At 42.1% G+C, this 26,977-nt stretch overlaps 1 protein-coding gene across 1 annotated transcript in view; it reads right to left on the bottom strand.

Moving 5' to 3' along the window:
• LOC144942009 (uncharacterized) overlaps positions 1-26,977 on the bottom strand; it is a 59,958-nt gene that overhangs the window by 8,193 nt on the left and 24,788 nt on the right. The window contains exons 3-8 of the mRNA XM_078868612.1: positions 22,202-22,514; positions 18,245-18,397; positions 13,487-13,574; positions 7,117-7,241; positions 5,335-5,396; positions 2,185-2,254 (exon numbers count right to left, since the gene is read on the bottom strand). Of these exons, the coding sequence (XP_078724738.1) occupies positions 2,185-2,254; positions 5,335-5,396; positions 7,117-7,241; positions 13,487-13,574; positions 18,245-18,397; positions 22,202-22,514 (811 nt within the window). The remainder of the gene's footprint in view (positions 1-2,184; positions 2,255-5,334; positions 5,397-7,116; positions 7,242-13,486; positions 13,575-18,244; positions 18,398-22,201; positions 22,515-26,977) is intronic.

Below are 26,977 nucleotides of genomic sequence, written 5' to 3'. Positions count from 1 at the left end.
ACACAAGGGTGAACACATGTACAAACACACATGCCTATACACACGCACACACGAAAAACTCAAGTAAATAATCTTGCATTCGAACACATTCATAGAATACATTTACATACTCCGGTGGTTGAGCCTCAGATTCAGAAGAAACAATGTGGATTCCGGCAAGGGTCGTGGAATAATGGACCAGCTCTCTTCCCTCTCACAGACATTTGAGGGGTGATGGGAGTATGCTTCTCCAGTCTACCTCCGCTTTGCAGACTTGGAGAAAGCATTTGACCGTGTTCCCCACAATGTCTTGTGGAGTCTGTGTATAGTAATGTATAGTGTAGTGTATAGTAGTGTAGTGTACAGTAGTGGAGTGTATAGTGTATAGTAGTGGAGTGTATAGTAGTGTAGTGTATATTAGTGTAGTGTATAGTGTATAATAGTGTAGTGTATGGTAGTGGAGTGTATAATAGTGCAGTGTATAGTAGTGTATAGTGTAGTGTATGATAGTGTAGTGTGTAGTGTACTGTGTAGTAGTGGAGTGTATAGTAGTGTAGTGTAAAGTCGTGCAGTGTATAGTAGTGTCGTGTATAGTCGTGCAGTGTACAGTGCAGTATATAGTAGTGTAGTGTATAGTGTAGTACAATAGTATATAGTAGTGTATAGTAATGTGGTGTATAGTGTAGTAGTGTATAGTGTAGTAGTGTATAGTGTAGTAGTGTATAGTAGTGTATAGTGTAGTAGTGTATAGTGTAATAGTGTATAGTAATGTAGTGTATAGTGTAGTAGTGTATAGTAATGTAGTGTGTAGTAGTGTATAGTGTAGTAGTGTATAATAGTGTAGTAGTGTATAGTAATGTAGTGTGTAGTAGTGTAGTAGTGTATAGTAGTGCATAGTAGTATAGTAGTGTATAGTGTAGTAGTGTATAGTAGTGTAGTAGTGTATAATAGTGTAGCAGTGTATAGTAATGTAGTGTATAGTGTAGTAGCGTATAGTAGTGTATAGTGTAGTAGTGTATAGTGTAGTAGTGTATAATGTAGTAGTGTATAGTGTAGTAGTGTATAATAGTGTATAGTGTAGTAGTGTATAGTGTAGTAGTGTATAATAGTGTAGTAGTGTATAGTAATGTAGAGCTAGAGTCTGTCACCAGGGAAAGGGAGATCTGGACCGCCACTACTCAACACGCTGCCGCCACGACCCTCACCAGGACAAGCGGACTGAGAAACGATGGAACCAACAAAGTAGATACGTGTAACATCGGCAGCCACAATCAATCCATTGCTGGATGAACACCTTCCCAAGCTGCAAACATCATTTATGGTCTCGCGATACAAGAATCTGTGAAACACTTGCATGTGAAACATTTAATACAGGTAGGAACAACAGTTCCACACTGCCCACCAGGGATTATTTGTCTGTCTGTCGTGCATAGAGCGCTTCGGGCGGGCTCAGCACCACGTGACGCGCCGCCCCCCGCAGCTTGCGCCATGTGACACGGATCGCACGAATGCGCTGTCCAACCAAGTTCCTACCTGCCCACTCCGAAGGAACGTGTTCACTCTAATTCCATGGCAGATGTCCTTTTGGTCATATTCCCTTCGTGGGCTGCCACTTCTTGACATTAACCTCAACCGTTGGCCATCATTTCTTCGAGTGACATACCCTGCCCAAACTTACTTACTTTACTTAGCACTCAATATGATGTCCCTAACTTGTGTGTGCTCTCAACTGCACCGAGTTGAAACACACTTAGAAATGCATGCTTGACAGCTATCAAAAGAGTCACAAAAGATGGAGAGCATCTGTCAATAGACAGATGGCATGCAACTTCATGTGGATTACGGAAGTACACACACAGACACATGACAATCTCTCCAGCAGACTGTTGCGGAGAGTACTGTTGTGTAAGGTCAGCATGAGATGGTGCGTCTCCCTTCACACCCAGACGCATTTTTAACATAGCCACCAAAGCAAATTAACGTAGAGGACACTCGTGCCGATGATAACCATAATGAAATCTTTATGTCAACCGAGTGAAGGCACACCAAGGTAAAACGTCTCGTTTTTAAGGCCGATCCCGGTCACAAAGCAACACAACACATGTAGAAACATATTCATCACGCACATATAAATGGTTGACAGCTCAACAAAAAAAAGTAATAGAAAAACTCTTCAAGTTAAGCTAAGTCATTCACATCACTCACCAGAACTTTATATCCAAATCCATCTTCTTCACGTCTATGCTTATTTCCTCTTTTGTGATGGCATTCCGACCTGAAAGCACAGCCCCAGCAAACAGATTACTGAGCATTTTAAGAAAACATTGAGGTGCAAAAAGAAAAATCAATATAACGTTTCATCAATTTTATATTAAATACTAAAGTTAAACTGGCTCAACATGTATGCGCTACGCAGTTAACTATTATAAGGCAGTGCGTAAATTGTATCTAAAGCGGTAACGACTTAAAAGAGTAAAGGTGACAAGTCATTATTGAAATGAAAATCACGTTATAAAAATCACCCAGTACAGTGGTGTTCTTTTCCCCCAGTGTAGGTACATGGAGGTGGCAGAGTCCCTGAGTGATAGATGATGAGCTTGCCTCCTGGATCATAAAGTATGTTATGTGCGAGTCTACAGAAGAAGACCTGACGCAGGCAGTGATGGGAAGGAAACTGGAACTATTTGGTCACATATGTAGGATGGACAACAACAGGAACATTAAAAGTGTGTTGTTCAGTAAAAGGGAAAAACTGGAGAGAAAGAGGAAGACCTAACAAAGAATGGCTTGACAACGACATAAGATATGTGGCACTACTGGAGCATATTGGCACAAGACAGAGGGAAGTGGAAACAAATGATGAAACGTGCAATGGACAGCTACGGGCTATCTGCCCATGGCTCATGATGATGATGAATTGCTACATTGTAGTCAAATACAATCATAATAATTCACAGCCCCTTCAACCCACACCGTGCATCAGTTATGGGTGACATTTGACCATATTTCACCATGCTGGTCACTGCGGGTTGGTGACGGAGGAGGTTGAGGGGGCATGGGAGACGTGCAGGCACTGGTTTAGAAATCCCTTGCCACTGACATTGGTTGTGGCTGGGAATCAAAGTCAGGTGGCTGTGTTCACAGCGCAGTGTATGGACCACTGCACCATTGCTCCATCCCACTAAAGTGTAACCGTCTTTAATTCAGATTTTCCAGCTTTATAAAAGAGGGTCGGTCACATTCCAATAACCCGGGATTAGTGGGCGTTTACTGCACTGCACAATTCTGCTTGCTCGGTCAAAAGGTTGCTCAGAGCAGAGATGAAATGAGTGCCATGGTGCTTTATACAGTGTTGGTTTTCATCATAGATGCTATTGTGAGCTGTGGACACCACTGGGGTTTGCTGTTTCCCTCAAGGTATTTCAAAGAAAAAAATCCAGCAATAGGCACACATACACTGATTAGTGCAACACACTCTTGGCAATTAGCCTGGGCCAGGAACACAAACATGTATTCAGGAGAGCACTTTGTATATTTAGGTTTTTTAAACGCATCTAAAGGAACTCCCCAGAGTTTTATTAGGCTATTCATTCATCCATTCATTATTTTTCCACAGCGCATAGACTAATTTGCAGTGCAGTGTTTCTGGATAATTGGCCACGAAGTGCATTGTGGGTGCTAAGGTCTCGAAGACATGTTTTCACACAGGGGCCTGACAATAATAGGTGGTTTCATAAATTCACAATGTGTCCTCAAAACACATGGGCACCATCAAAATGAGGCTCTATGGGAGTCACATACAGGTTACAGAGGCAATGGTACCTGCTCCACATTTACTGGTGTCAGCCTATCTGCACTCTGGTTCTATGAAAACAGCCAAGGTTATATATATATATTTAAAATAAACTTGCATGCATAGGTGTCAGGTTTCCATTGTGTGTATTTATCAGCCTCCTATGGACAGGTGATACCATCAATCAATCAAGCCCTTTATTTGAGTCGCACGAAAACTCACCGAGAGAAACGTCACTTTTACAGAGGGAACCCTGGGATCATTTACGTTTGTTTAGGTTGCTCAAGCAAACATGATTTTTTTTACAGACATACTCAAGATAAATCCATGCAATAGTTATTGATTGAGATTCAAAATAAGCTAAGAACAACAAGCATTTACACATAATAACCGTCAGGAAAAATTTCGATTTAAAGCTTTCGTGACTGCAGGGATTCATCTTCTTGGTTCTTTCGGTAAAGTCACGTAGAAGGGAAATAATAAAATAATAAAAATAAAACATTACATTTTATATTATTATTTTATATAATAAAAATGTATTATAATAATAAAAATAAAACATAATAACATTTTATATAATAATTTTATATAATAAAAATGTATTATGTTAAATTTTTATTATTTTATTATTTCTCTTCTACGTGACTTTACCGAAAGAACCAAGAAGACGTCTGGAAATTTTTTAGCATCATTGAGTGAGACGGCCTTTGCTGAGAACAACTACTCAGCTTTCAAAATGAGTCCATGAAAAACAAAAATAATCACAATCTATATAAAATACAGTTCAGGATCCGTTTAATCCCAATAAGCGGATATCTGCCAAAGATGAAATTCATATTCCAGGCACATGGTGAGATCAAAAACATTAAATCTGACAGGAGGGCTGTCTATTAATGTTCTGCTCTCGTTTGAGCCCTAATGAGTACTGTAGAGAAACATGCACTCGAACCCAACATCAAAATGCTCAGTGCTCGCAAAACACCTACCACTCTGCACATCAATGTTATATTATTATCCCGCAAGTTATGTTATGATGAAGCCAGCTGAAATGTAACTGTGCGTGATGAAGACAATGGCAGAGAGAAGAGCATCACAGAACAACCCATAAGAACACTTTGATTGCCCCCTATCCATGCTTGGGGACCCTGCAAATTCCCACACATGCGCCACTGAAACAAGTGTTCATTACGCGGCAATAATAACTGCTGCACTGTAATCCTGAGAGTTGAAAATGTGGCAAATGAAGTGAAAATCTTATTTAGTATGAAAACTAAAAATGTGCAGTCATTGATAACAAAGTTTATACAATCAAGTCGGTACACTTGAGAACTCAAGTTTAAACAGCAACCAGGGATCTTTACTATCCCAGCTCAAGGACTCTGGCAGATAATTAGCCCGCTAAAATGTTTTCTTGCCAAACTTATATTAAGTGAAACTAAATATGGTAAGGTAAATGCGGGGTTTTTCTTTGCATCATTGTTGGTTTGTTTGTAGTTAAGACACTGCCCTCTATGTCACTGGGACCACGGACTGTCCCCTACCGAGTGTGTAGCGTGCACTACCTGCGCAGTACTCTGGGAAGTAGCTCATCATCGTGGTGTTGACCCAGTCGTCAGAATACTCCCTGCAACACAACACAACGGCCGTGTTTCAACAGTACACTAATGAGCTTTGAAAAACCAAAGCGGGGTTGGGCTGTTTCAGTTCCAAGTCATTTCATTTCATGCTTCCTGGACCACTTAAGTAAAGGGCATGCTGCCAGCAAAGTGAAAAATAATCAGCGATAATTGGAGAATCTTCAATGGCCCATTAACGTTCTCTAGTGATGCCAATGAACAAGTACGAACCATTGGTTGCCGAGTTGCAGAGTTGTGTGTTATGCCAGCAAATTCGACACTTGTGCAGGGGCAGTTTTAGGTAATTGCCGAACATGGCACACGCGGCAAACATAATAATTGAATCACCTGACTTTGAGGATTATTTAATGTCTCTAAAACCTTTTTAGAACTTTTCAAAACCTTTTGTCTTCGAGAAAGTGTCCTATTCTCTTCTTGCTTCTCCTCCCATTACTCCAACACTGCACTACCACTGATGTTTAAGAAGGAATCCTGGGGCAGTTACCTTGTTTATAGAATTACGATCGCACAAAAGTGGCATAATGAGAATGAACGTTGAGTCATAGAAGCGTGGCCAGTGCACGGTTTCCCCATCTCACCTGCAGTCCCTCCTGGGAAGCTGCACTCTGCACAATCCAAGCACTAATTGCATTTTTCCCGTAATTAAGACTCTCCGCTAATGTGTGCAAGTATTTGGCATTATTTCGCCAAAAGGCCATACGGTGTGGTGAGCAATTCTTTCAGTCGCCTTTCCAAAACGCTCTCCCCCTCTATGCCCAACCTTTGCTGGCACTTGTCTCGCAGATAAGGGCATTTGCACTGATGGTCCTGCAGGGCCCAGCGCACATAACGAGGCTAATTGGCTCTCATTTATTGGCTCGGCACGCAAGTAGATTGGAGGGTGATTCCAAAATGATGATCAAAGTGGCAACCAGATGCCCTGGCATTACATACATGGTGGAAATAGATTGTAGATGTGACTCAGAAAAAATATCTGGGAATAAATGCCCACAACACCAGCACCAAGGGCAGTGAATGCCCTACATGGGTCATGCATCTAAATATGGCTCTTTTAATAGTATAACTAATTCGTTAATGCATGTCCAGATATATATATTCCATATCGGTCCGAGTGTTGCAGAGTCCTTGAATCACAATTAGAGGCTGACTCAGTACATCATCTTTCCAGAGCCAATTTAAAAAACACCGTGTTTTTTTGAGAGTCAACCATGGTCGGCCTTTATACAAACTGGCCCCAACGACAGGAATGTGGAATTTCCCCCAATGGCTAAGGGCCAACAACAGAGATGAGCAACTCCCAAAGCTCGTCAGAGACACTGACCTTTTTATTTGGGGTTTTAAAAGGAAGCTATAACCCAAAAACGGCTGTCCAATATGCGTTTGAAGCTTCATTAATAAAAATGAAATTCTAAGCTACAGTCGAGTAAATGACGATCACGCTGTAATAAGGCAATTTCGTTGATGTATTTACGTGTATAGGACATCACGGTGATATTTCTATACTGCTACAATGACACAACCGGATCATAACTTCAGTCCAGCGACATCATTGTCATCTCACCAAAGTGCCACAATAGCACACATAACCGTAACTTTAAATATCTTTTTCTTTAACGAACAAATGCTTCAAACGAGTGTCGGACAGCCTAGGAAACACAACGGGCACCGTTTCTTTTGGATGGTGACTTTCTTTACAGTTCCGCTCACTTGAACTTGCTGTTGAGGATGACATCATCGCTGAAGCGGTGGTGCGTGAAGAAGCTCACGGCTCCGCTGTCGGCGTGCACCAGGATGGCATCGTACTGCCACAACTCCATGAGCTCCTTCAGCATCTGCCAACAAACAGCGATCAGTTTAAATGGCTTATGGATAACCATCGAAAAAAGACGGTCAACGCATCGAGCGCTTCTGCAGCCGTCTGGAACGCTCTTCGTTACGATATTAGGAAGCCACTGGAGCTATGCACTTTTAAATCTAGATTGAAAGCCCATTTCTTTAGAACTGATTTTTTGTGATTCGTTTTTTGTCCTTCCCCCCGCACGTCCGATTAGCACAGTTATCAATGTACGGTGCAAAAGAAGTCCAATATGCATACATAGGTACACACAACCAACAAGCTAGCCTGCGCTGTGGGGGACGACTTACTCCACCCTCTGCGAGACTGCTGGTCTACTGTCGAGGAGCTGAGGCCAGCCCATCTTGCCCTGGAAATGAAAGCCTTGCCCTTCCGTATCGTTTCATCCCAGCCAGAGATTGTAGGGATCAACAAGGTCCTCGCGGTCAATGACACTGAAGGTGCCACACTTTGCCATTGCTTCCGACTGATAGATTCCGCTCCTGTTGCCATGTCGCAACTCATCCTACAAGGTTTGCTCTTACGGTACCTGCCTTAAGGTCTTATCCCTCGGCAGAAAAGCGTGTACGGATTTGTCTCACCTTCCCTGCCCTTGTGATTCGTTGCACTCAAATGATGTGGGGTCACAACTCAACTCAGGATTTGATTCTTCATTTTCCATTGTGGTGAACCGATCACATACGATATGTGAAAATAAGAAAGGGTGGCCATGAATGTATCATCCATTGTTATATAATTATAATTAGGCCACTTGTTTCAACTATATCAGAAAACCATTCACATTTATGAATAAAAACACACACGTGTTATGAATATGTTATCGTACGAGTTTCATGATACTACCCACGTCATTTGATGCATGTATTATAAGCGAAATAATTAATATTATTTAATGAATTGATGCACTTGCATGCCTAATGGTTACCAATATACATGTGCCACCTGTCTGAGTAACCTCCCTTCCTCCACCCTGCACGGGTGCTCAACTCATCCAAAGCCTCATATTATTTAAACGCAGGGACAGCAGACTTTTGGCATAAAAACAAATGCAAAAATGAAAGATAACAATGACACGCTATCCTTTAACGATAGTCGTCCGCTGCAAATTCTGTAGAAAATATTGTAACAATGAGCTCCTGGACTTCATAGAAGTCACTTTTAACGTCACCATCTCCTTCAATAGAACTATTATCACTATGACTAACAATTGAACCACCAACACCATCAGTAAATCCAACACCACACTATAGTCGCATTACCAACATTACGATGGAAGAGCAATACAATGATACTGAGGATAATTCAATGCATAGTACAAATAACTACACATTGTTTTCCATAGGTGTGACTGACATTAATTCATACACTTTACTATATTATATGGGTAGAACAAAAGTACTGGGGTAGCATTGATCTATCTGATATTAGATTGCTGATATTTACTCTCAAAGCTTTTAAAAATATGTAACTTATACCAAACTCATTTGAATGTAATTTTATATCAGTCATTGCTTCGACCACACTTACCGGTGTTAATGATAATCATCATCATCACTATCACACCATTACAAAAACATTTCAACCTCACATTACTATGAGTTATTGTCATCATGAGCAGCTCAACACTAGCCTCCACCGGTGCCACCACTTGATCTGAAACGCTGAATAATCTTTAAGTGTCGGAATTGGCACAAGCGACTGGCTTGATTGAAAAAAAACGTTTTCAATTGCAGATAACAAAAATGTAATTAGTGACGCAGGCCATGACAAAATATTGATTACTAATCACAGCAATGGTATCATAGCAGCCAACGCTGTGTCCAACATGATGATACCAGAGTAAATAAATTAATAAAAATGTTAAAACAGGGGCAATATTTGAAAACGCCTCGTTTGACAATGTTTTAATAATGTGCTCCAGCCATTCAAACTGTTATTTCAAATATCTACCATCATTAGAGTTGCAGCATTGCAGCACCAATTATTACGTGGCCAATTACGTTACTACCAACATGATAAATGACTGCTTGGAAAAATGGAACGCTTAATTGTTGTTAAACATGTTTCATATGCAAATCAACATCTGCGATGCACTGGTGGTATACTGCTTAATGAGTGGCACACTGGTTTTTTTTATCATGTACATGTGCAGCCCGTTTGTCAATCCACTGCTGGATGAGGGCCTCCCCGTATCGTGTGGATCATGGAGGCTATTTGACCATACTTCACCACGCCGGTCATTCTGGGTTGGGCAAAGACAGGCAGCATATACCTGGGCACAGAGTACAGTGCAATAATGTTTTTTGCTTCACTGATTTCTGCTTCCCAGAACTGTTTTTTTTATTATAACATTAAATTAGTAAATGTGTATCTTCAAGGGCGAGTATGTTTGTTCAGGTGAGAGGTGCTTTTGATGATATAGAAAACTTCACCCATGGCTCTTACTACAATAAGGCAAATCATATGCTTGCAGATTATGAGATTTCAATGTGTATATATGTGTATTGGTATATATGTGTGTATATATATATACACACTAGCAGAAGTACCCGGCGTTGCCCGGGTGAAAAATATATTTCTTAATAACCTTACATATATACACAGATGGGCTGCTACCCCCCCCCCCCAGCCACGATCTCCTCGGCCGCTGTGCAGTAATATGTACGGCCTATAGTGTGGTGGGGTGTCAAGGCCTAGTACCGTGCAGAGCCTCCGGCCTCGCCTAGATTGCCCACCCGGCTGAGGCTGGGTACTGGGGCCGTTACCCCCCCCCCCCCGCGCTACAATAATACTGTCTAATCGCTATAATTTTATTATCTACCGACCCTATAATAGTAATTGCACACATTGGGGTGGGGGGGGAGTGAAGAGGACGTGAAACTTTGATGAATTTACCTCAGAGTCACGTGTTAATGCGTGCGCATATTTTTAACGGGAATTAAAAATGGCGTCCACCCCACAGCGAATGCGTTGCTAGCCGTTGCCAGGGGCAACCGCCGTGGAAAACCAAACGGACCAATCGTGTCTCGCAAATCCCTCACATTTCGACCAATGAAACTGCGTATGGTCCGGTGACACACAGACACACACACAGACAGACAGACAGATTTGCGATTTTATATATATAGATATATACACAACAACCGCCATTTACCACTAAGTGGCGGTGACATCACCACGACGCTTGTGCCAGGCTAGGTGTACTTTGTGGCCACGTGAAGTGTCGGAAGGCTGGCTGCCAGGTGGTGTACATTATGTATATTCACACGGCAATATTGATGTGCAAATAAAGTACAAGATAACTCGCTTGGTAGATAAATGGCTTCATGACAACATAGAAGTGAGTTACAATTCTGGTCAGGCTAAACTCGCTAGCGTCAGGCCATCATCCACCCATTCCCCCCCACCCTTCCCAGGCTCAGGTCAGTAAAATGAGAAGCACCTCTTGGTTCAGAAGCCAAAAGTGAGAAGTAGACTGGCATCTGCCGTAGAAATATCTGCCACTCACTCCAGAAGAAAAAGGGTGAGTGTGAAGTGCTGGCTGCCTTTGAGTGTATATTAATACTGCTACGAATAATAATTTATTAAAGCTCTTTGTCAATCCACTCCTGAATGAAGGCTTCCCACATCACGTCAGTCATGGGCGTTGATGGACCATAACTGCACTGTGCTGGTAAGTATGGCTTGGTGAAAGGGGGACCGATCACAGCTTCCGATATCACTTAACACTGATGTTAGCCATGGCCAGGAATTAAACTCAAGTCACCAGGTTCATAGTGCAGTGTGCCAACCAATTCACCAGCGCTACCAACAAAATATATGTAGTCTGTGCCAAATCACGTGAAATTAAATAATATCAAAACATTAATTAATCACGAAATTAATAAAACATAAATGTAGAGTTTTGGCACAAGTACACAGAGGGATAAGCATCCTCATGCATGAGCCTTTCAGAATTCTGAGAAAAAACAGCACTTTGAAATCCAAGTCTGCCCTACATACCCTAATTGTCAAATATTCCGTACATATGAAATATATAATTTGAGACGTTTAAATGCCACCCTTACGTGGCCTTTAATTTAGGGTAGCATGCATTTTCCAACCCATTATTCACATTAACCCCTTTTTAAGAATCAAACGACCTTCCAGTCCCATTAAAGTGAAGCACACAATCAATGAGTGCTCATTAACATGATGACAATAGCCATCCATTTGTGTATATATATATCCATGTGAGATGTATGTGCTTGCAAAGGTGTATAAGAACATGCCAGTATCGTACAAGCTGAGATATCGAGCACTCTGCCTTAAGACAGTGAAAAGCAAAGAATCGTGAATCAGAATTTTCAGAGAATAGCATCACATACAAAGCTCGAAGGCAAAACCGTTGTGTTGCAACTGGTCACAGAAACTCTGCAAAAAAGTGTTCCAATGGCCACCTACATTCAAATAATTCGCCAAGGAAGACACTTGCAGCAAAACCGACACCGAAAATGCGTGTTGTTGAAAGGTGGTTGACAAAAAGTAGAACGTCTTTTCTCCTAAATCTACAAATACATGTCAGATGGGAGATTACACTGTTTGATGTGCACTCAAATAATACGAATGTTCTAAAACACTTGCATTAGCATCACAAAGATGATTATTTAACCAGGCTATTTTCTCAAAGGAGACAAATTTTACTAAGTAGCACAACAATCTGAAAAGCTTTTCATATTTGGCAAAACAAATTGCACATCTGTTATCAAGAACATTGCCTGAGCTTCAGTAAACGCCACAACCATACCTTATCAAAGCTGAGGTTTGAGCATGCAAAACATAAAAACACATTAAGGTACCATTATCAGCATTTGAATCTTCTCCAAATGTAATTATTTTTCTCTCTCTCTTCATAAATTGTAGGGCTATGTCTCCTTCAAAGTTAATTATTTTGTATGTACTGAAGGGACTTATATAGACTTCAATTGTTATACAATTATCATGACAACCCTTTGTACAAGATAAACAAATAGGCAGAAATAATTACAAGAGATTGGTCTGTACGCCTATTGCCTAAACAACCCAGCAAAAACATCTTATTATTACAAGGGTTAAAACCAAGAGAACTCCAGATCGTTAATACATTGCCGCCAAATGATGAAGTTGCCAATGCAATTAATTTATATAAAAAATAGCAAGCTAATCAAATTAAAACTGTTGCTATGTTTTTATTAATCTGTTATTTTAATACATTTCCTATTCATAACTGTTAACATCTTCAGTGCAGTGTGGCCAATGTTCATGAACAATGCGTTTCAGTTTATTTAATTTGTTACACGTGTAACGACTCCAGGAGACACTGCCCTTGTGATGATTCTTTATTGAAGACACGTTCACTTGACAGGCGAAGACCCCGACGACAACAGCAACCTCGATCCTCTCCTCTCGACCCCTTTCATCCCCTGTGTGGCCATCCCTAGACCCTTGGCCACGACCCCTTCTCTCGAACCCTCTTGATGGCTCTCGGTCCCTGGTCCGCACCTGCCCCCTTCTATCACGTGGCCACAGCCCCTAATCTGGATCCTTCTCGTAGACCCCAGAAGATCGTTCCCCTGTCTGTCCCTTAACCTGTCATTATCCCCTGTGGTCCCTAGTTTCTTCCTATGCGAATTCCCCTGTCGTTACCCCCTGCGACCGCTAGTCCCCTGTACTGTCTTTACACACGGATTACCCCGTACTGTCTTTACACACGGATTACCCCATTTAGCCAATTGCCCGGCTATTTTACACGGGAGATCTGTGGTGCGTCAATGCATCAGCAACAACATCAAAAGACAAAATCATAACTAATGCAAAGAACGAATGCAAGGTCTTTACGGAATATTGTACAACAAAACGAGGTGTTTAGCGGTTGCAGACGAAGCACACGCGAATAAACAAAAAAGGACAGGGCACACAAGCGGCACTAGATAAAAAAAAAGGTTAGGTCCAGGTTCAAGTAAGCTTTGTAGTTTGGTCTAATCAAGACATCAGAATCAGAATCTGTATTTATCCTGGAGGAGAAATCCGATGAGTTACGAAGCCCTTTTCCACAGATGTCCAGTCGCATTGGATCAGAAGTGACAACAACGAAGAATGCAAAAAAACGAGAGAGTATAAAAAGGGGGTAGTGAAGGAAGGGAACCAAGGGGCGAGGGTCTTCCACAAACGCGGGGCAGCAGTGACAGAGTGACACATTCTCACCTGCAGGAGGAATCGTCCCAGTCCGTACTTGCGGAAACGCTTCCTTGTAGCCATGAGCTGCAGCAAGAACACCTTTTCGCCAGACGTCCTGGAAGAGCAAACAAAACTCAGCAATACAACTAGCTCAACTGATATAACACACTTTTTTTTTAAAATAAAGGGACTTCATCATCAGCCATGATCAATCCACTGCGAATGAAGGCCTCCCAAAGTTGCTGCCACCTCTCAAAATCCACTTAAGGACTTGCGCACGGGCTAATTTAATCATTGAAACTCCTCAGTGGACGAAACCCTCGAAGCACATTCCATTCCTTGGCTGCAATTCCGTTACTATGAAGTCAAATATAATTATACATCATTTTTATTATTCTACGTTGGACAATAATGATGATGGCCGTGTGTTCCCTTTCTATGTTCAAGCCCAGGCTTTAGAGACATTCCAATCATACTCGATGACCTCTCTCGATGCAGAATCTCACCCCATCTCCACCCTCGATACCCTTTCCTCCAGTTAAAACATCTATTCTCTCCCTTCTAAATCACCTACTCATGCCTTCTTAAAATGATACACCTTTGCTAAGGCACAACATCTTGAGACACTATTGTATAAACAATGTAATATTCGAAACATAATTGTATTTTATTGCACATACAGTACGTGTCTCTGTTGGTCTTGTAGCAGCAGTGCAGCGGTTAACACGCTGCGCCATTAATCCGGTGACCCGAGTTCGATTACCACTCATGGTCAACATCAGTGATGATTATCTGAAACGGTGCTGGGCCTCCCCTAGGTCGACTCAGTCTTAGATGAGTACCTGGTGCAGTGTGTAATAACATCACCACTGGAAAGACAAAGGTGGTCGGGCGCGATACTGGCCACCCACCCTCTCGTGTACCGTGCCGGCCTTCATAGGTGCTCACTAACAGCACCTGCCTCATTAGTCTGTTAAGGCTATACGGGGGACATTTGTATTTGTAAGAGGTGCTCGCTGACAGTACTTTCCCAACATCCTATTAAGGCTATACGTAGGTTCTTTGTCTTTTATTTATGAGTAAGCTTGTAGAGACGATACTTCTAGGCCTAGACTTAACATCAAAAGGACATATAATGATCCACAATAGTTTTTGGTATATACCTTCCAATGCATGCAGCTTTTGTTGATGCCCTTCATAAATCTGTTCCCCTTCCTCACATCCATGTAATAGTAATGCAATTGCATCTCAGAGTATGTCACTTTTAAGCAGATTTTGCATATTAAAACCCAATGGCATTTTCAAAGAAATGGATTGGTACTTAATGAGTGCCTTCTCTTCAGGGAGCACAATGGGAAATGCATTTAGCAACTGTTTAAAAGCGAATTAATAATACATACACGTGCATTTTTAATGAGGTGTGCCACAACGGCCAAACACAATTTTGCCGCACGAAAAACGAGTCTCTCCTTCAGCCAAAAATGAGCCCCAATTTTCGATTTAAAGGTTTCGTGAATGCAGGGATTCATCTTCTTGGTTCTTTCAGTAAAGTCACGTAGAAAGGAAATAATAAAATAATAAAAATAAAACATAATAAAATACAATTCTCACGATGTTTCGGCCACAACACAAGCAGCCATCCTCAGGTGAAGAACAGGGCTGTCTGGTGTTCTTCACCTGAGGACGGCTGCTTGCGTTGTGGCCGAAACGTCGTGAGAATTGTATTTTATTATGTTTTATTTTTTAAATCCTTTATATTAAGTTCGCTCGCGTGCTTGCTTGCGTGCTTGCGTGCTTGCTTGCTTGCTTACAACCGTGCAAATCTTTCGGTCGTTTTTTAACCCACTTCCCGTGATCCAATCGAGCTGACATTTTCCACACAGACTCGTTGTGCGTGACAATTAATTTTCGTGAAAAAATTTTTTCCTAAATTTTACACTGTTTAGGGAATTTTTTTTAAATATTTAATTACCAATTGCTTAATGCTGGCAGACAATCATCTGACCCATAGGTGGCAGCCATCTCAAGCCAGAGGACGAGAAGACTCTTGCCGCCACGCATATAAAGGATTTAGAGTGAAAAACTTTGTTTTTACGGGTTAATCTATATTATTTTATTATTTCCCTTCTACGTGACTTGCCTGAAAGAACCAAGAAAATGAGCCCCAAGTTACGTTTCAGTGGTGCGCAGCTCACAGACTTCCCGAACCTCCCTCTGGTGTCAAACTGCACACCGTGAAATACTGCACCGTCCTTATGCTACTCCATCGGTCCTTTCTCTGTCAGATTCTCTAAGAAGTTTGTTCCACCACTCTTTATTCCCTCTACTTAACCCCATCTCATTGCGAACTGTGAATTCTAGCACTTCGATCACAATCGCGAGTGTTATCAGCTCGTTTCAATTCACTGCTGTACGAAGCCAATTGTTTGATAACACCACAGAAATGTTGCACTCAGCGGTTGTAATGCTGCTCACTCCCACTTGTGTTTTGATGTTATCGCTCCATATCCCCTTGGGTCATTTGCTCTTACAATTTTCCTTCTCTTGAGCACCATTTACATAACCAACTGTGGCCCATTGTCCTGTATCCTTTTGAACTACACGTCTCTTGAAACCATAGACATCTTGCCAATGAGATGTTCCTTCTCAAGTGATTATTCAGAGTAAAATATTTGTGGGCTTTTTTTTTTACTTTACCCGTTTATGCCATGTTTCAGATTCATTTTACTTTAATCGCCGAAGCAATTCCTTTATTGTCTGCTCAAGTCATTTCAGAGGGAGGAGGTTGGTAGACGTTCCCCTGGGTTCTCATCCAGGGGCTGTAATCGGATTAACATTTAAAGGGCAGAGTACTTTGGCCAGTTCTTTGCATGAGTAAAAAAACCCTCTATATTGAACATAAGCATATATAATAGCCCAGATATGTCATTATTTATTTCATTCTGTGCCTGTGATTAACGCGGCACGGATTGGTTGAAGTGCGTCACGTGACCGCGAGCAAGCAGCCAACCAGAGGTGAGCCCCTCCCAAACATGTACGCCCCCCCCCCCCCCCATTGGTTGAAGTGCGTCACGTGATCGTGAGCAACAGACGGGTGTGTGAAAGTGAGGAGACGGGTGAGTGACAGTGAGGAAACGGGTGAGTGAGTGAGGCAGAGCCGTGCTCCGTCCACTGCTGCCCTGAGGGACCCCGTGCTCTCCACTGCTGCCGTGAGAGAGCCAGACGCGCTCTCTCCACTGCTGCCCTGAGGCAGAGCCATGCTCGGTCCGCTGCTACCCTGAGACAGAGCCGTGCTCTGTCCATTACATTAGTACTCGAGTTTTTTTGGTGCTTAAATCCACTGCTGGATGAAGGCCCACCGCACGCTGTGCGAGTGGATCGTAAGGATTTACTTGACCAGTCTGTTGGGGGCCGCCGCACGCTGTGGTTGTTGGGGGGCGCCGCAGTCTGTGGTTATTCGGGGATGCTGCAGGCTGTGGTTGTGAGGGGGCGCACAGCTGTTACCCTCATCAAATAAGGGCACTATTTACTAATTAGTTTGGATGCAAAATATTCAAAGACTGCAATTGTATCACAGCCTAATGCTAAGCAATGTGCATGGAGTAATTACATTTGTATCGAATTCAAATCTTAGATCTAATGGGCTGCGAAAGACATGTCTGGGTAAAAACTGCCATGTGAACGTTGTTTTGATTCGTGTTCTTTCATGAGGTGAGAGCCTAATGGGATGCATTACCTCTTACTATATACAAGGAAGACCAGGACACATCACACATGTGTAGTCATGTAAAATGGATCACTACGGCGCGTATCGCTTAGTGCAGTATAACAAGGAAATATGGGGACAGAGGTGAGCACACCGTGCAGTACTACAGTGGGTCACTGGGGGCGTGGTACCGGGTGCTCGCAAGAAAGAGGCAACGGACCCCTACCGACAGAATAGGGAATAGCAGCCACTCCGCCAGCGCAGCGAGTAATTGCCGCATAATTGGTCACGGGGGGACGTGGTGAGGTTTGCTGTGAGGACGAGTCACCCCGGCTCCGGGTGAAGCGCGTGGTGACCGAGGGGACACGGGCAGTGTAGCCGAGAAGCTTCTGGAGAGTTCCTGTGGGGGGCGTGGTTAAGGGCGGAGCCGGGCAGGTAGCATGTGCGAGGTTGTCGGAAACCTTCGGAAACGTTTGAGAAGGGGGCGCGGCCGAGGGTGGAGCCGGGTCGAGCCGAGAGGGATAAAAGGGGAGCCCCGATCGCATATCGGGGCTGTCCGTGGGTGAAGTGGAACCGAGGTGCTACGTCTACGACTTTGACATCGTGTGTCAGACAGCACGTGGCTGCTCTGACACGCTTGTAGTTATCCCGTGTAGGAAAGAGATCAGTGTATTATAGTCCCGTGAGTAACAAGTTTGAGAGACAGGCGTATTTGTCCCGTGTGTAACGGTGTCGTGTAAAGTATAAACGTCGTTGCCTCCTAATAGTGTCTCTGAAATGATTCACTACACATGCAAGAAAATATGCGATATTATATATTTTACAATGCATTTCAATTCTGGGATTCGAGTTGTAACACTATTCTGACGGCACAATTTGGCCATTAACGTGCGCCAAATATCAGAGGGAATGCTTAAAATGTACTGCTAAAGAGAAGGATAATTGCAAAGGTGCAATACGAGCTTATGAGAGCTCTTAATTTCTGCCATCCTAGTGCTCAATGTGCTGATTATTTGACTACTCAGTCTTGTTTACAGCACCATGTACTTGTGCATGGCTGCGTTATGAAAAGGCCATACGTGCGAGAAGTGGTGTAGGTGAGGGCTGAGAGTAGGCAGCACTCGACCCCGATGGTGGAGGGGCCGATATCGTCGGGAGCCGCTTCACGCTCTCTGCGCCGCCTCCTTACGTCGTGCAGGAACTGGTCGATGCTTCCTGAGAAATCCTCCTCCCTGTGTACAGAGCACAGACAAATGGAAGAATCATTATAATTGATAATGATGTCAGTAATATTTCTAGGAAAGCCTTACTGAGTATCAAGACCCCTTTTCAGCAATAGTTATACATTGGCTTTTTTTTTCCTTTTTAAGGGTTGCTTTTTTGCACGTGAGGAAATTGGAGATACCACACGCACACAACAACACTCAAAGGTCTGCACAGGTGGATTCAACTTGTTTTACTACCATAACCCCGTGGGTTTGGGAGTCTCAAAAATGTAACGTAACCAAGCGACCGTTGCCTCCAAAGCACAGGGGCTAGAGACTTGCACCGCCTCACCAACCTGAAACTGCACCATGCCACAACAGGAAGGGACAATGGTGTAGCTATCGAGCAAGCTGGAGGTGAAGCTGCATTGGAGCCCATGGGCCTAAATAAGGTGCAGACGCCTCGAACAAGGGGGGCTTCTCCTTGCAGCAGAGCCCTTGCCAACCACGTTACACCACGCCTCCAATTAGCACGATTGGCTGGGTACGAAGCAAAATAAGTTAAACATACATACACCACTGGGAGGGGAAACGACAGTATAGAGTGCATGGCTAGGATGCCAAAGTAGGGGGTCTTTGTAAAATGTAAATATAAATCCAGTAAATGCAGGCATTAATTCTGAGCAGTACTTACACTTCGCAATTTTGGCCAAATTAAAGCTAAAAGCTTTGCATCGTCCATAAATCGACGCAAACCATACAAGTCCTGTAGAATCACTTCATCAAAAACCTTAACGTGAAGATCCATTGAAATCAACTTTCATCGATCGGACACACTGCCTAACAAGATTATTTGGAAACCTGGCCTAGGCTGATCAATAATTGGGTTGAAGGAGCAAATCTTTACGGGTAAATATACTTTCGAGCATCGATTCTACTTCAAGGAATAACGTGCTCAATGAGGTCAGACTAACAACAGACAAGGGAATGAACTATAACCACCTATACTGTGAGGAATTTAATGAATTCACATAATAGCATTTTTTTTTACAATATCTGAAGATGATGTTCATTGGCATTACACGAATTAACAGTTGGATTAAAAAAATGTTAATAATTTAGCCAGTCCATTATAATAATTGTGCAAAGATTATAATGGAATAAAACATTTTAACATAATTTTTTAAATGAAAACAAACCATTAATACGTTTTCAGAATAAATAAAAAAGCAGCATGAACATTTTTATTAAATTCTGAGCGTTACGCTACTTTTGATTAACATTATTATATCAATCTCATGCTGAATAAAGATTAAATTGTGCTTTAAGATCTGGGCACCAAGACTAAAGGGCACATGGCCAAGAAGCCGTGACGACCTGCTGTGTCGTTAATTAAACCAATGAAGTAAGCCCGCAACACTACTCCTGGCCATATCCCCTATACAAATGCATAAACTCAGAAGGCTATGTCTCGCAAAAGGATCTATATTAAACGCAAAAAGGCCTGGACTGACAAACACAAATTACAGATCACAAACACCTAGAGAAAAGTAAAACTGTGATTCCCCGCAATCTTAATGTTTCTGCGTTCCCAACCTTTAGAGCGGCCATTTCAAGCAACAGTGTACCCTGCCACATACTTATACTCCACACACTTTAATCTCAAGCTGTTAAAGCACGAGAAAATACTGGCCTAAGCATCGTAATATATATATTTTTAAATAGCTTAGACAGCAACAATATGGCATTTGCTTGAGCCAGAGGTATATGAAATAATTACCTAATTTGTGAAAAGTACAATAGAGTCTGTTCTTGCTCTTGCCTTTTACTCTTGTAAAAGTAAAACTATCTAAATGTCTGTAGCATTAAAGACTTAAGGAAACTTTAATTTAAAAAGGGATATGTTTAAAGGCTTTTCGAGCTGCGCGGTGGGTTAGTTTTTCACTGGCCAGAATGGATAAAAGAGACTCATTACCCTCTGCCAGAGTGTTTCGCCTGCCAGATGGGCCTCATGACACCACAACGTGGCCAGTCGCTACAGGTGATTACTACAGACGTCACAATTAACCCCTCTCCATGATTAAATAAATGGTCATAATTTAACATTAATGACAAAATTATTCGTTTTTACATCCTTGTGGTGCATGTAAAATATATTCCGATTATAATTCCTCATACTGTATTGCAGAGTAAATTAAATGAGCATAACGATTAATACAGCATATATTCTTACACTTAAAGTTATATGCATGTATCATGAGTGTAAGAAATAATTAAATTGCTAATGATGAAATAAAAAACAATAACGGTGACAATAACCAAAATAAATATTAAAATATCACAAACTCGTACATTTGCAAAGCGTGATGATCCACACTTGTAGCATAAATTCCTTGGGGAACGGGTCGATGTTAAACAATGATTTCACCATGTGTGTGACGCTGCTGTTTTGCTCTGCTCATGAATGGCCACTAAATTTCAGTAAAGTGAATGGGTTTCCAATCCCCACAGCATATGCATGCATTCCTGAGGGTAATCTATGTATGGATTTACTCTGGGTACTATAGGTTCTTACTACAGTAGTTGCAAAATGTAAACATGCCCATGCAGGAACCCTCCGAAAAACACTTCGAAACTCAGCAAGGTTTTCTGAAATAAACAAATAAATCCAGAAGAGGTTTTTCCCCCAACATGTTAAAGAAGCGCTGCAAATGAACGGTTACAATGATGCACAAATCAACAGGGCATTGAATGTCAAAACCAAATCAAATAACACGAGCATTGAAATACCGTACATTGCGGGAGTAACTGATAAATTAGCCAGATGTTTGTAAAAACTAAAAACATCCGAGTGAGATTTGGCACGGTACATAAAATACAAAAATTAATATCTGGTACAAAAGATGTATTACCGAAGCTATCAACAGAAGGTTTGTACAGGATAAACTGCACGTGTGGGAAATGTTATGTTGGGCAAACAGGACGAATGATCAGCACGAAACTAAAAGAACATCAGAGAAATATTAAATACTCCCAAATGCAACTGTCAGCAGTAGCAGAACACACGTGCCAACAAGGACACTCAATTTATTTTGATAATGTTGACGTTCTGTACAAAACTAGCTACTACTGGCCAAGAATAATTAGAGAATCTATCGAAATTTAAAGAAATAAAAAAGAATTTTAACCGTTACCGACTTAGTGCTGTGTGGAAGCGAATCATCAAATAATACATTGTTTAAATGCATGCCTATACAGGGCACCATACTTCAATAAGGATTACCGTTGGTACGGCTATTTTAATACACACAATGGGCAGAAAAGACAAGATCAAAGGGCTCGCATAATGCCCATGCATAATGTACGTTGGCTCATTAATCCCACCCACCCCCTCTCCCACTTTGTGCAAGAGCGCAGAAGTGTGGTCACCACATCTACACCTCTATATAAGGAACGAAACAGGTGAACTTCTCCACAAATCTGGCTGTCGCCTGATGAAGCTAGTTGTAATTACTGGCGAAACGTCGTACTCAGATTGTAAATGTTGTGGCTTGGCACTCCAACACACCGGTGTGCTGTACTAGTGACGAGTTGGCACGTTCTGTTTACGTGACAACCCTTACTAGTTGGCTGTGTCGGGTGGTGGTGGGTTTTAATGACACATTTATATATTTACGCGATCTAACCCAAAAAAGAAAAATAACCTCTATTATGGATATTGGTCGCGAAAGCCTACGTGTTAAACAAACAAATAAATGCTGTTACTTTGACCACTGTTCGCAAAAGCACAACGATAAACATCCAGAGCCTCCTCAAGAGGCAAACGCTCACTCCTCTGAAGAGGAGCTGCTCCCTTCGCTGCTGTCCGTGTCGCTGTAGACCTCGGCGAACTTGCTGGCGGCTTCCTCGTCTGGTGCCGTGTTTCCGTCACCGCTGCCCCCTGTGCCGCACCCTCCGGTCGCCGGGTCCGCAGCCCCGGCGCACTCGCCGGAGTCGGCTCCCGCTGCCCGTACGGCCGTCACCTCGTCGGGAACGATATCGACGAGCCCGCTGTGAACGCCGGACGGGTCCCCGTCTGCGACCGTGCTGCCCGGGTTGTCCGCCGCTCCCTTCAGACTCCTCCTTGCGTAGCTCTCCGTGGCCTCTGCAGGAAAGCCGGGATTCAGGATGTGAGATTGGTTCTTTTTCTGAACGAGAAGCGTAGTCCCTGTGAGCAGCTTCCTGACTCGGGTCCTCATGGCCCAGTGGCCTGTTTCAAATGTCTTAATATTCGCGTGGACGCACACCGTGGACATTCATATTGATAATCCGCGTGTCAATTGATAGCTGGTCCACATGTGAGTGGAAGAGAATAAATTTGACAATCAGTGCGGTGGCAGATGCCATTAACATGTACTTACTGCATTCAAATATAAAACATTGAGATGGGCAACATTAGGAAACACTGGCCATGACATATAGTAACAAATACAATTATAATCTCCAGACAAAATACTTGTAGAGTACTTTGTAAGAAATAATTAAAACTAGTTTTAGGTGTTGATACACGTGACAATTTGTCATTATATGAACGTTCTTTTGAAAACCGGCACAACCCGTATCTGGTCAATGATGGCAAATATTTTATTTTCAGTGATCCATTACAGGAAATGTTACAATCGAATAATTTTCAAAAGCGGCACGCGGCTGCGAGTGCTACCACAAGGTCTTCAACACCCACGAGCATAGTGCTTCCCTCCAGAACGACTGAGTGCAAGTGGGATTTGTGCCAATAAAAATGTACATCCTTTGCCAATCCATTGCTGGGCAAAGGCCCTCCTTGCAACCATCTCGATTATGGGAGTACTTCACCATACTGGTCAGTTCAACTTAATTAAGGGGGAGGGAGGAGGGTCCCAGTTCATATATAACTCTCCACTGATGTTAAACATGGCCAGGCAATGAATATAGGTTGCCCTGTTTGCACGTGCAGTGGTCCAGCCCATTTATAACTGTAAAAAGGGGTACTGTACTAAAAAAACATCAGGATTCAAATAAATGTAAAAAAAAACATGAAGCTTAAGTTGTAGTATCCGATCGTTAAGCACTAAATATGTAAAAGTAATCTCTTTTGGGTGACTAAAAATAGAACTAATGTAATTGAAATAAGCATTAATCTATGCTTGTTTAATTATGCCATTCTCAACACATTTTGACAACCACTGCTTAAGTATTTCTAGATTTGAAGCTTTCGTGACTGCAAGGATTCATATTCTTAGGTTTTTTCGGTAAAGTCACGTAGGTAAAACATCAAAATTAATCAAAATAAAATAAAATAAAAATCACGACGTTTCGGAGGCAACACAAGTCTCCGTCATCAGGTGGGACCAGCTAATCCGGCTGTGACGGTCCCACCTGATGACGGAGACTTGTGTTGCCTCCGAAACGTCGTGATTTTTATTTTATTTTTTATTAATTTTGATGTTTTACCTACCTGGTGACTTTACCGAAAAAACCTAAGAATACTGCTTAAGTAACTTGAAAAGAAATGCAACCGTATTAAATCATTACCTCCCCACACCGACATCATCTAAACACAATTTCCCACTTCCCAGCTTGAACACCACACGCTCTTTGTTTCCGTGCCCATGTCAGCAGTTGCTATAGGCTACAGAGTGAGACAATCTGGCTTGGAGCCAGGACAAAAATAAAATAAATGACATTACAAAAGAAGTGAAGCCACTGCACAGATGCCGCACGCATCGGGTATATTTCGTGAAATAAATGTTTTTGTTCAGACAAGGTATGAAATAACAAGTATGTTGAACAAAGACACTAACAGATTGTACTTACTGTGGTAGGGCATTTAGAAAAACAATCAAGACCTGTCTCTCGAATGCATGGTGATAGACAGGTACAATTAGTGATGAAATAGCAGCCGCGATAGAATACAAGAACAGCAAGTCACAAAGAGGAGATAGAATGATTGACTAAGTCTACATATGGGAATAAACTTAAATTGCAGGCAGTATTAATGGTGCTAGCATGGGGTGACATTAATTCGGAGTTGATTGAAAATAGCCGAGGATGATATCAAACATTTTAATGTATTAAAATATGGCACAGCAAGCTGCTTGAACATACAGTACTGTTTCAGTGTTTCAGGCAGTTCATAGGCTGCATATTTCAACACCCAGGAAATATTATGACTGATCATCGATTTGTCCTAAGTTATTTCACAGGTTTTTTGCTAAACCTCCTGAAACCACCAATTTGCTAAACTTTCTGTGCGAGAACATTTAGTTTTATCCCTGGTGGTCAACTTAGAATCTGAATCCAGGATCACAACTCCAACATGGCCATTTGTTCCCCGGGGGACACCGATACACTCCACATATTGAAAGTAAAGAAGATGTTTTATATCTCTCCTTGCTGTCCATCCTATACTCAGTATACGAATCAGGACATGTATTTTATACTGGAGGAATCCAATGAGGTTCAAGGTCTTTTCACAGATGTCCAGTAGGGGCAGGTCAGAACGTCACAACATCAATACAAACATACGATGGGAGTGCAACGTATAGGAAAGATAAGCAAATCAATACAAAAATATACAAATAAAATGTAAAGCCCACTGAGCTATTTGCTTATTTTTCAGAAGCGACCTGGCCACAAATGATAGCCTCAACGAAATGGCTTATCATGTGGAAATGTATACCAGCCAAATAAACAAAATACTCTAAACGCATGTTTGTAAATGACTCAGGCCTCAAGACGGCGTGCGATTAATGCTGGTGCCCAAGACTCGCATGCTCTTTCCTAGTTTTATTTCTGGAAAACAAAAACGTTCTTTGGAACAAATGCTGCACTGCGTGCATACAAGAATGAAGTCACACACTCAGAATGACACTTACAGACGAAAAGAGAAGATACTGACTGTGAAGAAAGTAAGTGACTTTAGACAGAACACTAAAAGGGATAATGGCAAATGGAAAGACTATTGGTGGAATGGCAGCCAGAGGACGAGAAGCATACGTAGATGACCACCATGGACATCCAGCTCATTATGAGATAACTTTCTGTGTCGAAATGAGAATGAATTGTGGCATCACAAGACAGGAAAAATGGCGACAGTGCAGCAAAGGATATACAATAGGTGAAGATGATAACTCAGTAACAGGCTGAAACCATCAAACTCGGTGCACATAAAAACATTTTTCCCCCTGGGGGGCCGACTTTGAACATGAAACCAAGATCAGAAAGGTGCTGGCTCACTGCTCCAACACAGGCATGTGTCCCCTGGACAACCCGGCTGTTTAAATGTTGCCTTGCTGCCCTGCCCGGCCCAGCGTGACGTGCGCATCCGAGGCCTCTGGACGATGAGATTATCCCAGCTGTCCCCGACTCACATCCCACATCCCAGGTCGACGACAACAAACGTTCTCGTTAAAATGTTTTTATATATATATGTACCCACAACTGAGTGCAGCCTGTATTTGATCTCTGCTGTTGCAAGTCTGACCTTTGCAACCAGGTCAATGATATTTGAATTTTGGCATTATCAGGTCACATTTTTTTTTCCGATCCAGTTCAAAGCGCTGGTACTGGAACATTATGATGGAAAACGTTCCCCAAAGGCTGGCTCTTGTTTTCAAAACAAATTTCACAATGCCCTGGTTACAACATGTGATTGCTGTATACACTTAGGCCATGGAAGGAACATGCCTATTTTCGCTCTGTAAATATAGAAGTCTGATAAAATATGCTTTCCCCAGTGGGCCAGAAGAAGGACATTACCAGTCAGCCTCCATTTTTAAAATGCCCTGTACGCCAGTTATGAACAGGTAAACGTTTGGTTGATTTAGTTTTTTTCAGAAGCTCTGTTGTATTTTTCATCAAATTCACATTCACATAAATGTGTGGCTACTAGTCACAACAGATAGGAAGTCGCTGATAGCATTAATGATTGCTTGAAAATAATAACATAAGCCTGAGGCTTAAATACCAATGTAAAACATGACCCAGACACTGATTTCCAAATTGCTAGTAATGAAGAATATAGTTGTCCATGGGCTTATGGCGCTGTATATCTCAGCTCTTACTTATTTGAATGCATCTTTATTGAAATAATAGCTATGTGGGTATTGATATGATTTTCAATGTAAAATGTAGGCATCATAATATGAGAGCAAACAGTACACGTCAATAAAAACCACTGAAGAGCACGAAAAACTGTTATGCAATGAATATCTGCCCTACAAAATTTCACAACACACAAAGATGTGCATTGCATGTACAAAGGCTCTCAATCTTATCCAAATCACCATCACAAAATAAGTGACTGGCTATTTTGTCATTTAGACCACCATCTCACAGTATTGACAAGATGTGACCATCCCAACAGGCAGCAGTGAAACAGACACAACCATAGACCAGTTTCATCTTCTTCAGTACGGCCCAGTCATCAATTTTCGTGATGGCCATATGCCTCTGGGAGCCACGTACATGGAGAGGACTTGTGCCTTAACGCAATGGGAACCTGTTAGTACTTGCTTAAAGACAACAATAAATTGAAATCTGCTAATTTACTGATTGGGTTAGAGCTGCCCGACACAAGAAAATACACTG

Source organism: Lampetra fluviatilis, chromosome 26 (assembly GCF_964198595.1).
Source record: "Lampetra fluviatilis chromosome 26, kcLamFluv1.1, whole genome shotgun sequence".
In the NCBI taxonomy this organism is placed as follows: Eukaryota; Metazoa; Chordata; class Hyperoartia; order Petromyzontiformes; family Petromyzontidae; genus Lampetra; species Lampetra fluviatilis.
This window is presented reverse-complemented; position numbering and strand designations above follow the sequence as displayed.